The sequence below is a fragment of the Podarcis erhardii genome (assembly GCF_964252035.2).
Source record: "Podarcis erhardii genome assembly, chromosome: 8".
NCBI lineage: Eukaryota > Metazoa > Chordata > Lepidosauria > Squamata > Lacertidae > Podarcis > Podarcis erhardii.
Genome location: NC_138499.1, coordinates 58,209,018 through 58,222,635, shown reverse-complemented (window position 1 = coordinate 58,222,635; position 13,618 = coordinate 58,209,018). Strand labels below are relative to the sequence as shown.

The window sequence follows — 13,618 nt, the reverse complement described above, 5'->3', positions numbered from 1 at the left end:
GAGGCAGTGGAAGACAGGAGTGCCTGGCGTGCTCTGGTCCATGGGGTCACGAAGAGTCGGACATGACTAAACGACTAAACAACTACAACAATGGGTGACATCCAGCAGTGCCTGTTTGACTGCAATGGGCTTCTGACTGTGCAACAGGACTTTCTCTTTTTCTTTTTCCCCCTTGAGCCTCACTGTGCACCTTAAAAAGCTGATCTGGAAGGTTGGCGTACCTTCCAGAGCAGATGGGGGGCAGGCTGCTGACATAGCATTAGATAATGCCCATTAACTACCTATTCAGCTTGAAACCTGCTCTGTGGCAGGAAATCATACAAAAAGCAAAAACTTTAAGAGCTTTTATCTGTAGTGTGTGTGTGTCCCCAAACTAAAAAATATTTTAAAGTACCAACCTTTTCCACTATGATGAGATCGCCAACTTGAATGTCTGAGCTTTTAACTTGCACTTTACCTTTAAATAAATAAAAAACAAGTCAACATAAGCAATAATCAAGAAATCATAGACACATTTTACTCCTATGCTGACTTTTGTGGGAGTTTTTTATCAAACAAATGTTTTTAAAAACCATTAAGAAGCTTACTTAAATACAACTAGCTTTAAAATAACTGTAACATCAATATAGAATTAAATCTCTGGGAGAAATTTTGGAAGAATGATTTGAAATTTACTGCACCCTATACACTGAAAGAGAACTATATGAAAATGATTCATAGATAGCATTTAACTCAGAGTCGATTGGCTAAAATGTACAAAATCGGAATCAGATTTGTGTTGGAAATGTAAAGAAGTAGAAGGAACATTTTTTCATATGTGGTGGGCAAGCACATATTGGGAAATGATATATAATGAGATGAAAAAATGTTCAAAACAAAATTCCCCCCCCCTAAAAAAGAGCCTTCATGGGCCATATTTGACAGGTAAAGGTAAAGGGACCCCTGACCAATAGGTCCAGTCATGACTGACTCTGGGGTTGCGGTGCTCATCTCGCTTTATTGGCCGAGGGAGCCGGCGTACAGCTACCAGGTCATGTGGCCAGCATGACTAAGCCGCTTCTGGCGAACCAGAGCAGTGCACGGAAACGCCGTTTACCTTCCCGCCAGAGTGGTACCTATTTATCTACTTGCACTCTGACGTGCTTTTGAACTGCTAGGTGGGCAGGAGAAGGGACAGAGCAACGGGAGCTCACTCCGTTGCGGGGATTCGAACCGCCGACCTTCTGATCGGCAAGTCCCACAGCACCACCCGTGTCCCTATTTGACAGGTAGGCCCAAATAAATTATGATGTCAAGTAGAACCAATCTTACCCAAAAGCAACATTTGGTGCCAAACGCAAACCCAAACAACTAAACCCACTGATTTCCAGCAAAAGCAGTTCCACTTGGGAATTCTGACGGAACAGTGAGATGAAAAACCAATCTGGCACTTGAAATTAATTTTCTTCTGCAAAAAAGCAGTTCTTGGTTGGTGCAATGGCCATTAACACCAAGAAAACATACACTTATTCTTCAATATTAATGAAGATAAATTATAGTAAACATAGCATTACTCTGAGTGTCACGGGAAAGGCAGGTGAGTTAAACATTTAAATGAGAAACACTTATTAATACCTATTAATATGGGAAGTCTTGAAATTCATCCTCCTATCTGAAAACCTAAATTTGGCATCCAGAATACAGCTGACTCCCGAACGTATCTCAGATACTATTTATTCCCAATCATCCTGTGAACATCTTGCATGTCTGCAACCTTTGCTTGAAAACTACAAAGTATCATGCATGTATCCCAATTCTAAATACTTGTGTTTTTACTGAATAAGTACCATAGTGGGTAGACCCCATCTCCACTTCTGTGAAGTATTGCTCATTGTGGGGGGATAGCACTTAATGCCTCGTGATGTTGGTCTCTTGATTTATTCTCAGAATATGCCTTCCTGCCCCAAAATTCTAATTTCTCACAACACGGTAAGAGTTGTAGTTATGAGAGTGAGACTTCTGTTTTACTAAAAAGCTTCGGTAAAATCATGTATTATCAGACTGCTGCTCTGAAGTACAGAATGTGTAAATGTTACAGATAGGTAGCCGTGTTGGTCTGCCATAGTCAAAACAAAATAAAAAAATTCCTTCCAGTAGCACCTTAAAGACCAATTAAGTTAGTTCTTGGTATGAGCTTTCGTGTGCATGCACACTTCTTCAGATACTGAATGTGCAAATTTAGAATGTGTAAATTTATCCTTCATGGCATAGTGCACTTTTTTATGAATGCGGTAGCAGGGACAGTTGTTTCCAATGCAAATGTACAAATTCAGGTAAGTTTTACCCTACACCCACTTGTTTGCAAGGGGGCTAGTAGAACATACTTGAGCAATAAAAACGATAATTTAAAACCTTAAGATGTCTATAAACAATTCTCCTTTGACTATTAGAACCAGTAGTCATTTGATAACATTTCAGAAAACATACAAATTATATAATATTACAACTTTGGAAAGACAATTTGAGAAAAACATCAAATGCTATTCATTGAATAAATTATTTTTGCAAACTATTTTTTCCTTCTAAACACATCTCACTAGCTAAAAACACTCTTCACCATCTGTGTAATTGCCAATAAAAAAGTCCAAAGCTGTCAGAAGTGACTGCATATCGAAGCTTTATAGTCCACCAAGGCGCAAGCCTTTGCCTAAAGCCGTATTGTGGAACTAGAACACAATTAAGTGTCTATCATAATTCATTACACTTGAATGGCTCAAGAAGATTGCGGTGGAGTTAAATAAATATAATCCTAGTCTATGAATGCCAACAAAAGATGTCCACAAACAAGGTAAGCAAAATTATGCAAATGCTGTAGTAGACAGAATGTTAAGCCTCCTTTCAACATTTCTCTTCAAGATACTGTCTCTGTTTTGGTTAGTTAACCTGGTTCAAGTAAATAAATAAAAAATCCAAAAATGTGCTTATCGTCAAAAAAGCTAAACCTCCGGTTGTTTTCGAATCTGCATCCTGTCCTTCCAGCTCACAACAAAATTATCAAGAAGGTTCACATAAAAAGAAGATGACAATTTTCTAAAACAAGCTGTTATATTCATGCAAAGCTTTGAAATTTTGGGTCAAGAAATTGAAGCAATGGGAAATCAATAGAGGAATTAGGACAGGAGCAAATAGAAAGCAGTAATTGGTGATAAACTGACCAGGTACTGAAGAATAATAAACCTACAAAGTGCTCTTAGCCAAGAAACGTCAGTAACTGTGACAACTGTCAAATTTTAGAGACACAAAAGCATAGTGTCACCCAGAGGGGGAGATATTAATAGTCATGCCATTGTAGCAAGGGTATTCCAGTCCAAATGATTTTGGAATCTAGGACACTCATTTTGCAGGTTTAGTAAATAACCATACAATTGATCCCAGAATAATGGATCACATGAGTGTAAACTCTTGGGTGGGATATACCATATATACTTGAGTATAAGCCAACCCGAATATAAGCCGAGGCACCTAATTTTACCACAAAAGACTGGGAAAACTTATTGACTCAAGCATAAGCGGGTTCACCACACCACAAACCTGGTGGTGGTGGCAGCAGCAGAGGAAGAACAAGCAGCCCAAAAGGGCTGCTTTCAGGCTGCTCGTTCCTCCGCCGCCAACAGCGGCAAAGGCAGAGAAGGAGGAAAGAGCAGCCCGAAAGGACCCTCACTCGAGTATAAGCTGAGCGGGGCTTTTTCAGCATAAAAAATGTGCTGGAAAAAGTCAGCTTATACTTGAGTACATACGGTATGTACCTGTCAGTAATGGTGGCTGTACTTCCATTTTAATCAGAAAAGCCATGGCAACAGTACTAAGACTGTTCAAAGAAGTTACTGTACTGCTTAATGCTGTAACTATTAAAATAGCTATATTGATCTATGATTCTTTGTGAGACCTATAGCTGGTACAGCATATACTAAATGCCCATTAATTACAATACTACCTATACGATGTGGGGGAATGTTGGAGTTTCATATTAAAGACAGCCACAAGGAGCACCTTCCAACATACAAACTGCCCCTGCAATAGCTGCATTCCAACATAACAATAAGCGGAGAACCTTGATTTAATAAACCATCCTGTATATGAGCTGATGCACCTGGTCCAATCACACCCACTTTGATCTTCCCTTCATGCAAATGAATATACAAACCACAAAGAGAATAGCTTAGCATTATGTCTGAACTGGAATAAATGACTTGTTTCACCATGAAAAGCCATGAGAACTAGCCAGCCTTAAACCAAGAGTTGCTTGTTTATGAATCTTAACTTTTTAAGGAGAAACAAACCACAATCCTGGGTTTGGACATAATGTTAAGCTACTCCCTTCCTTGTTTGCTTACCTGCTTGTGCAACCAGGAGTGATAAGGCTGTGTGTACAAGCAAGCAGCTAATACACAGTAAGGTCTATAAAGCCAAGTTTCTTGGCTCATTGGTACATGCGAACATGGTCACTGAGGAAATGCTGTCCGTGATACATCTGTCCTAGGTCAGACAGACATCACTAGACTTCACCCGATACCCTTAATAAGAACAGCGTGCACACAAATGAGCTGGGAATTGGGAAAACATACTTCTGCTGGTTTTCTCCAGAAACATGATTGCAGGATGGAACTCTCATCATCAACAAACCTGCTCAGTTCAGGCACAACAAAAGCACAAAGGGAGTGGGGACATAAATTTAATAACTAATAACAATAAATAATAACAATATGCATAAGGGACTGATTGGGGGGTAGAGGAGAAGAGAACTTGCAAGTGTCTAGGCAAGGAGCAGAGAGGAGAAAATACTCTCTCTTCCAAGGATGGCATAAGTAGAGGACTATAAAACATGAATTCCTGGCATTGCCTTTTCAGAACTAAGGCATGAACTTCCCTTGTTATGCATCATGAGGTTATGAAAGTTTATGAAAGTTTTACAAAAGATGCCATTCCTGGGGGAACAAAATTGTTTTTAAACAAGTGTGACCTTCCATTCCTTTGTACTCGTTTGCAGTCATTCTTCCCTCCATCTGCTGTTATTTCAGAACAAAGGGAAAGGGAATGCATCACCATTGCTGAGCCATTGCCAAGGCAACGGGACCAATGCACCCTGCCTTGCCATGCTTTGGTAAGTTGCACTGCTTGCAGTTCTATGTAGCAACTTTCACCCCAAATAAGTTATTGTCATACAGTGCTGCATGTGACTGGTTGGAATAAAAGCGGGGGAGAGGCTGAAAGTAATGTACAACAGATGGACAGATTGCACATTTGGATACATATTTGACTAGGTATCCATAGACACATTCTGCCCCTACTAGTCAAATGAGCACAACTGGGTTGTGTATGAGGGTGTTTTGCAACATGCAGAGAGGGAGAGCAAGCCTACATGAGTGTTCTACCCTGAACTGGCCCATTAGGAGCCACAAAATCTCCTGCAATACTAAACTATCCTTTGTGGAGATCAGAAGGTTTTCATAAAGTGGCAAACTAAACAGTAACATAAAAATGAAGCAAGCCACAATTAAGAGATGATAGAAAATCTCTACATACAGAAAGAATACTCAATACATGGACCCATGAAATAAAGAAAATAAGCAGTATAAGCTTCAACAAAAGGCATCGTTTAATGGAAATTTATAAGCAGAGTTTTAGTTAATAGTATTCATTTTTGTTCCAAAGGCTAGCCATGGATGAATGCATGTGGATGATTTCAATGTATACATAACAGAGGGAAAATGGAATGTTAATTATTGTTATATTAAACACCAAATAAAATTAAAATCTATTCAGCAGTTTTACCAAATATATTGGCTTATTCTTTGAGTAAGATCAACACAAAAGAGAAATGTATGCTGTATTTAACATAACCTTTTGCCTTTGATAGTTTCATCTTTGAAGAATCTAGTGCAGACATCCACAACCTTTGAGTTAAATGCAATCCATGATTCATACATTGTTTATTTCAGGCTATAATGCCAGCATTTTAAAAAGAATTTATACAGCACTCTTTAGAGAATTTTGGCATATGTATTTTATGTGTGATGAACTCATATTCTTATGCCTTATTCAAGTGATAGTGATTAACATATAATTTCCATCAGTTATAGCTAGTGGTAGTCTTGTTAGTTTCCCTCAGTAAAATCTACTAGGCCAGCATAATTTGTGACCCACTACACTGAATGAAGCCCACCAACCATGTATGGCAACCTTCTATTTGCTGCTTGCCTAGGATTACAAACACAGGAGACTGTTAAGCACCAAACAGGCCACAGTATATGCTAATAGGCTGTGTTTTTTTGGTTGGCCATAATTTGGAGGTCTTGTTTAAAGAAATAGTACTTCACACAGACCAGAAAATATGAATGCTATTCATGATTCACAGGGAAAAAAAGTTTGCCAACCTCTTATTGTAAGCTTGCTATATAATTGAGAGTTCATTTCCTTGTCTCGCTGGTAACGACGAAATTCATCAACTGCCTCTCGTAGCACTGTGACAGCCAAAACAAATCCCTGTTTAAAATATAACAAACATTTCCCGAAATGGAAAATATTTCTATTAAAATCCACAGATAAGAAAAGCATGCGCTTTATATTTCATTTTAGTAGGACTGTTTGGAGTTTTGTTGTGTGTTTTCTTCCCTTTTGCCAAGGCCATAGTTATTCCAGAACAGCTGAGGAAAATTTGAGACATAGCCAATGATTTCTGGAAACATTTCCAAAACATGTGATAAAACTATTGAACAGGCTCTCATCACAAGAACAAAATATAGTACCCTCCACTCAAAGCAATATTCAGATAAATCTAAAAGGCAATGGGATGGTTCATATGCAACAACAAACTGTGCGTGTGTAGCTGTGTTAACAGAGCTGATAGGGCCAATGCACACTGGCACCCCACTCTCTCCTTTCCTGGTTCAAGATACATCATACTTTTCCCTTCTGTGCAGCTTCAGTTTGTGCTTGCTCTGCAAATCAGGAGTGAACCCTGGTTTTCAATTCTTATTTAGAGAGCAAGCACAAACCAAAGATGACTTGCTTCAAACCAGGAAAGGAGGAAGGGCATTCCAAGCTCAAGAGAGGGGGAAGCATATGAGCCAAAGGTTCAGGCACATAACACCAAAGCATGGTTTTGATGTTACAGCTGCACCAACCCATGGTCTCCAAGACATGAAGCTGAGGTGCATGATAAAAATAATCAAGCACGCTTACTTTAAAATAAAGGTTGAGATGTAACAAGAGAAGACTAATCTCCTAAACGAGTTTTGCTTTTTGCCTTGAAGGTGCGTAGCTTGACTTTGGTTAAAAATTATAGTGAGTCAAAACTCAGTTATTTAGGAGTAAGTTCCATGGAATCAATTACTTCCAAAAGTGTACTGAAACATTTGTTTTTAGCTGCATATACTAGATCAGATATACCAAACTTTTGGACTATGTGCCACATGTAGACCTTATAGCATTTTTTTCTGGAGTAGTTATAAAAAAGTTTGGCCAATTCCCTTTGAAAATAAAATCAATAACCAATGTTAAATGCAATATCCTGGCTATAGCCAGATACTTCCAATGTTTTTAGAAAGCACAGGTAGAATCGTAGTTCTTAAATTATAGAACATACAAGTTGTAACTTTTTATTATAGATAAAAGTATATTTTTTTTTAAAAAAATGTGCTTACTTTTCCCAGACACACACAGGTCCATTTAACATGAGTCACATTTCTTTTGATCTGACTTGGCTCAGATGTAACACGTCATGATCTGTGAAGTGTTGTTAAGAGACCAGGAGTACCCCTGCAATTCCTCTCCTTTCCTCACAAGATCGTATTCTCCTTTGCTCCTTTCTCATTCAAAATCCCCCACTAACTATGGTTAGTGTTGCACAAAACCATAAGTATCTGAAACTAAATAGACTTTAGCGTCTGGTTCAAAGCCATGTCGTTTGACATTAGCTCTGAAAAGAGAATGGAGATCATTCAAGTGAGAAATGGGAGAAGCATGGAAATACTCCTGATCTCTTAACCATTAAGAAATAGGAAATGTTTCTTCTGCACTGAGCGTCTTTCATGTGTGGTAGAGGCTAGTGTGGTGGAAGAGAGCCACAGAGCTGATCCCCAAAGCTGCTGTCAGGGACTGGGATGGGACAATGGCAGAGATGGGCTTCATGAACACACCAGCAGAGCCAATCCTGTGCTCTTGCCAGCATGTGTGCACAGAACCAACATCACTGCCACTGCTCTTTCCAGGTAAGCTGCCATGCCATCAGTGTTAGGAGACAGTTCTATACAACCACACTGGCCATGTGCACACAAGCTCATAAATGAAATATATATATATATAGTTGGATAGCATTTTTGATTACCAGAGGAGCCCAATAGGTGTAGAGGTAGCCTATTTTCAGCGCTGGTACGAACTGTGAGCAGGAGACTACGAGAAAATAAAGATTCAAGAAAAACTTGAATTGTTCATATAAAACCTAAAAGTGAAAGAAAAAAGAAAAACCAGGAAATGGTGCTTTCAAAAACATTTCCAGTATGCAGAAACTTTTTTTATGTAACAGGAACTTTAATCACAATTATAATCAATAATAGTTTCTTTTCCTTTTTCTGAGTGCTGCTTTCAACATGGCTTGAACTATCTCTACTAACACAGAAAAATCAATCAATAGTAACATGAACATTTAATGATGATGACTATTCCAATATAAAATATTAAATAGAAAATTCATCCATAATATAGGCATTATAGTATCTAGCATTTATTGTAGCACTACAGAATGTTCATTAGACAAAACATGTATTATCTTAGCAATACTTAGCAATACAATAAGCTTATAAGCAGAGTTCAAGAATGTAGAGGAGGGTATCCTTTACAGGAGCCCAGACACTGATAAGGGGCGCCCTGTAATTTAGCAATGGGGGGAGGGTAAGTGTTTGGTGGTTACTAATAGAATCATAGAATTGTAGATAGTCAGCAAGCTTCGCTAAGAATTGTTTTCAGGCTAGATATTTTGTTAAACAAAACTAGCACACGAGGAAGGTTGGGTAACAGTGTGAGCCATAGCATACTTTTATAAGTTTAGAAGTATAATTTCAAAATTAAAAGAGAAGCATTTTTTCATGGCTCATGAAATTGTATGCATGGAATGGGACTGTGGTGGGTATGTAAAGGTAAAGGGACCCCTGACAACTGGGGTTGTGGCGCTCATCTCACTTTACTGGCCGAGGGAGCCGGCGTACAGCTTCCGGGTCATGTGGCCAGCATGACTAAGCCACTTCTGGCGAACCAGAGCAGCACACGGAAACACTGTTTACCTTCCCACCGGAGCGGTACCTATTTATCTACTTGCACTTTGATGTGCTTTCAAACTGCTAGGTTGGCAGTAGCAGGGACCGAGATACAGGATCTCACCCAGTCGCGGGGATTCGAACCGCTGACCTTCTGATCAGCAAGCCCTAGGCTCTGTGGTTTAGACCACAGCGCCACCCACGTCCCAAGTGCTGTGTATGTAGGAGAGGCCAATGCTACTCATCCTCAAAAAATGTTTGAGCTTCTAAAAGATACTTCAGTTATATCTCCATAATACAGATGGGGAACTAACCTGAGAAAACAGTGATTTGATTAATGTTCTCTAAATTCATAGCTAAAGTGAGGCCACTTTTCAATAATAAATGTAATAAAAGAACAACTCCAGTATTGCCTAGCCATTAGCAACAAGAGTAATGAATACAGAAAAGAAAAGTACATAACCTTCCAAAAAGAAAGAGTTATGATATAAGAGAAAACCGTATACATATAATCAAAGTGATACAAAATAGTTGCTCTGGATTGTACTGCACAATAAAATCAGCATAATATAACCTGTCACTCTACTATTATCCCTAGCTACTCTCCCCAAGGGAAAAATGTTAATATTGTAATTTATTTATGTTTAAATACATTTCCTTTTTTAATATGAAAATAAAGAATGTTACCCCAAAGTCTGCATGTGGGTAGAATGCAAACACAGTACATTCAAATGTAAGCTCCAGACAAACCAACGTATTATGGAAATTTCAATACAAGGAAATTCAATTGGTTTAGCAGTTATTACTGATTTACAAGTATGTGTACAAATGCTAAGAGGTACGCTACAGAAATACTGTGTTTATATTTACAATGAAACTTGATTATTCTGTTCTAGAATGTTTAAATTCTTATATAAATTAATCTCAGCAGGGTAACAATATTTCCTCCCTCACCACTAATTAATTTAAAATCCCAGTTAGTATCAATTAATAGCTCAGTAATTTGCATTCATACCAAAGCCAGAATAGGATTCCAACTGTGCAATTACAAAACGCTTTCAAACTATTCCATTTCCTAAGGAAAAGTTTAAGAAAAAATATTCCAAGACTAATAATGCATCTGGACTATGCTGTGCCAACAGGTGTTCACAAATCATGGCTGATCTTTGCAGGCATCGGGACTCTGCCTAAACCCCTGAAACACACATTGTGCATTTAACTACAGTAATCAATGTCTAAATGTATACTTAATGACCTTTAGGAAAATGTTCAGTGTAAATAGAGAAAATTTTGGTTTCATGCAATGAAGATGAAAATATTTGTCTGCATGAAAGCAGTTGACATTAATACTCTCAAAAGAAAACACATTATGGAGTCCACATTATGGACTCACTTTTTCTTTTTAATAAAGAAGGGGTTATAAGTAATATCCTTGTATGTGCCAGCTAGCTGAATAATGTTGGTGGGTTAGGGGGAGTGTAAGGAAGGGGGGGGGGACCAGTGCACAAGGTTTACAAAAATCTGCATTCTTACTGAAATTAAGAATTGAAAGACGCAGCATTCTTGTCAACAAGTAACCAACAAGATAATTTATTACTGTGGAAAAAGGCACAGTATATAATGGCCTGTTTATTTCACACTCATTGAAACACCTCTCCCTCAAGAGTTACTTTTCAGTCAAATATTAAATTAGAAACTAACAAGGCTGGCTATCCAAAGAATCAATGCTAAAGTCATAGAATTTACTGAAATCAGTCAAAGAACAAAAAAATAAAGCCAAACTGTGCCCTTTTGTGATTTGCACAAAATGTATTACAACAAATTATTATTGTCAGTGTTGAAAAGAATTCTGCATCTTGAAAACCATAATAAGCCAAAAGAAAATCTGAAGAGACAGAACATTATTTTAAACTGGATTTAGTTAATACAGGGTTTTGTTATATGCCTATAAAACACATAATAGCCAACACCGTATAAAGGTTTCTTACATAAAAACAATTGCTACATTTATGGGTGTTTTTGTAATCTGTACCACTAGCCATACTGGGGAATTAACTTTCCAACCACTTATTCTGCATTTAAAGTCAACACTCTGCGAGGAACATTTCAACAGAGATGTGAAAAACAAAAAAATAAAAATAGGAGGTTGGTTTACTTGTGAGCTCAAAATAAGGGAAAATATTTATCCCTCTCTCATTAATGCACAATTTAGTGCCACTAGGTAATACACAGCTTTAAAACTGCAAAAAAGCAATATTAACTCTTAAAAATTTCTTGGATAAGGAATGAATGTGAGTAAAGAAAATGTATTCAGATTTTAGCCCTGCTTTGTTATTCACATTTTATACTTAATAACTGATTACCAAATACTAAATACATGTTCATATATAGCATTAATGTATACAAGCCACAAGTTTACCCAATTAAAAAAATGAACACATGAAGCACTTTCACTTCTCTACACTTCGCCCTTTGTGCTTTGCACAAAAAATGTTAACGGGACAATCCTATACAGGTCTACTCAGAAGTTGGTATTACAGAGGTCATAGGAGCTCAGTTCCAAATAAGATAGCATAGGATTGTAGCCTACAGACAGGTCTTTTTCTACTCTTGTGTTTACTTTGACCTGAAGGTACATACAATGCAATGCAATGCTTCCAGCAAGGGAACAATTTGAAGTCAAATTTATACAGCCTTCAAATCGACACACATTTTACTAAGAGGTCATTTTACATGTACCTATCCTGAATCGTAAGATTAAAAATATTCATTAACAGGTATTTTAAATCACCCAAAACGTGTAGGATCAATCTAATAAAATTTTAACACTTAAAACTATTTTTTGTCTTTGCTGGAAGATTTAATCATATGCTTATCTATCCTACTAAAATCAATGAAACATAAACATGCTTAACTTTGTCTGGATCATGTCATATAATCGTGTCTTAGAACTGGTGTGCCCAATGTGATGCCTGAGGCCACAATGGCACCCGTGAAAAGCTTCCCCTCACTCCCCCCTTCACCACTAGTTATCTTCCCCCTTCCCATACAGCTTGGAAGTCAGCAGATATCAGTCTGAAAAATTACAGTCAAGATGGGGGCTTGTTGGTATTTCCTCTTTCAGCTCACTAGCCTTCCATGCTGAGATTGGCCCTCCAACAGATAATGTGGGAGGGGAAACATTTTTTAAAGAAAAAGGTAAGGTGTAGGAGATGTGAGACCCAGGGGGTATGGAGAGAGAAAGGAAGAATGGAGCAGCCAATCAGATGGAGCAGGGTAAAAAAAGAAAGGAAAGAAGGAATTGAGTATGTGTCAGAGTGTACAGGGTATGTATATTTGTTTCCTCCCATCTTTTCTATGTGTCTCTTCCTTGCTTTGTTTCTCCTCTCTTCTCTGGGTTTCTATGTTTCCCCACCCCAGGGTCTGGAGGTCTGTGTTTGACTTTTTCTCTCTCCTTATCTCTGGGGGCCTGTCTTGGGCATTCCTCTTCCCAGCTTGCATCCCTCTCAGTGCCCAAGAAACACATGTATGCAGTGGGAATGAGGAGAGGGCACTCCCTACAATTTGTGACAGTTCAAGCTCAGAATGGCAACCTTTTGAAAATTCCAGATGTGCCCACAGGCCCAGAAATAATCTGCTTTAGAAGAGTAACTGTATTTATTGTTGGGCATTCTCTTGTTATGCTGTGTTATTGTTTTCCTCCCAATGTTTCATTGTGCCCTTGTTTTTTTAAAGAAAATATATACCTGTGATCATTTGATGAAGGGTGGTAGACAAATTAAATAAAAACAATACCTAAAAATAATTTGGTAGTCTCTGCTCCTCACAGGTAATCATCACTGAACCCACTAATCACTTTAACCAACAAGCACATTTCTCAGTGGGGAAAGAGGATTGCCTGAACTTCAAAAAAGCATGAAACGATTGCACAACTTATCATTCAAATGATTTGTTTTAAAATATTGTAAGACATACAATTTATAAGGGACATAAACTAAGCCCACCTTTAAGGAATCATTAGTAGCCTTACCCCAGGTATAAATGTAAAGATATTGTATTTTTGATTTTTTATAGCATTTCTTGGATATTTTTCTTCGCATTTTTCAGGACATCCAAGCCATACTGTGCGTGCTTTGAGTTCTTTCTTTCTCCGGCAAATGTTTATGAGCCAATCACAGCAACTGCAAGGAAAAAGAAAGCTATGCTTTAAATGTCAGTATAGTATATTCAGCTTGCTAAAAGGAAAGCCGTGGTTCTTAAAGAAAGTAACTCAATGCAACTAACAGATCTCAGATGCCTATTTTTTATTTTTACAGTATTTGTAAACA

The 13,618-nt window shown here is 38.0% G+C and overlaps 1 protein-coding gene across 6 annotated transcripts in view; it reads right to left on the bottom strand.

Annotated features, from left to right (window-relative positions):
- The window catches only part of ATP9B (ATPase phospholipid transporting 9B (putative)), a 121,716-nt gene that overhangs the window by 90,887 nt on the left and 17,211 nt on the right, over positions 1 to 13,618 (bottom strand). For 2 of the 6 annotated variants that reach the window (XM_081873359.1, XM_081873360.1), the window contains exons 3-6: positions 13,321 to 13,471; positions 8,366 to 8,479; positions 6,414 to 6,522; positions 399 to 457 (exon numbers count right to left, since the gene is read on the bottom strand). In XM_081873359.1, the coding sequence (XP_081729485.1) occupies positions 399 to 457; positions 6,414 to 6,522; positions 8,366 to 8,479; positions 13,321 to 13,471 (433 nt within the window). Of the gene's footprint in view, positions 1 to 398; positions 458 to 6,413; positions 6,523 to 8,365; positions 8,480 to 13,294; positions 13,472 to 13,618 lie in introns of those variants that run through there. The other 4 variants (XM_081873361.1, XM_081873362.1, XM_081873364.1 and 1 more) reach the window with 4 other exon arrangements.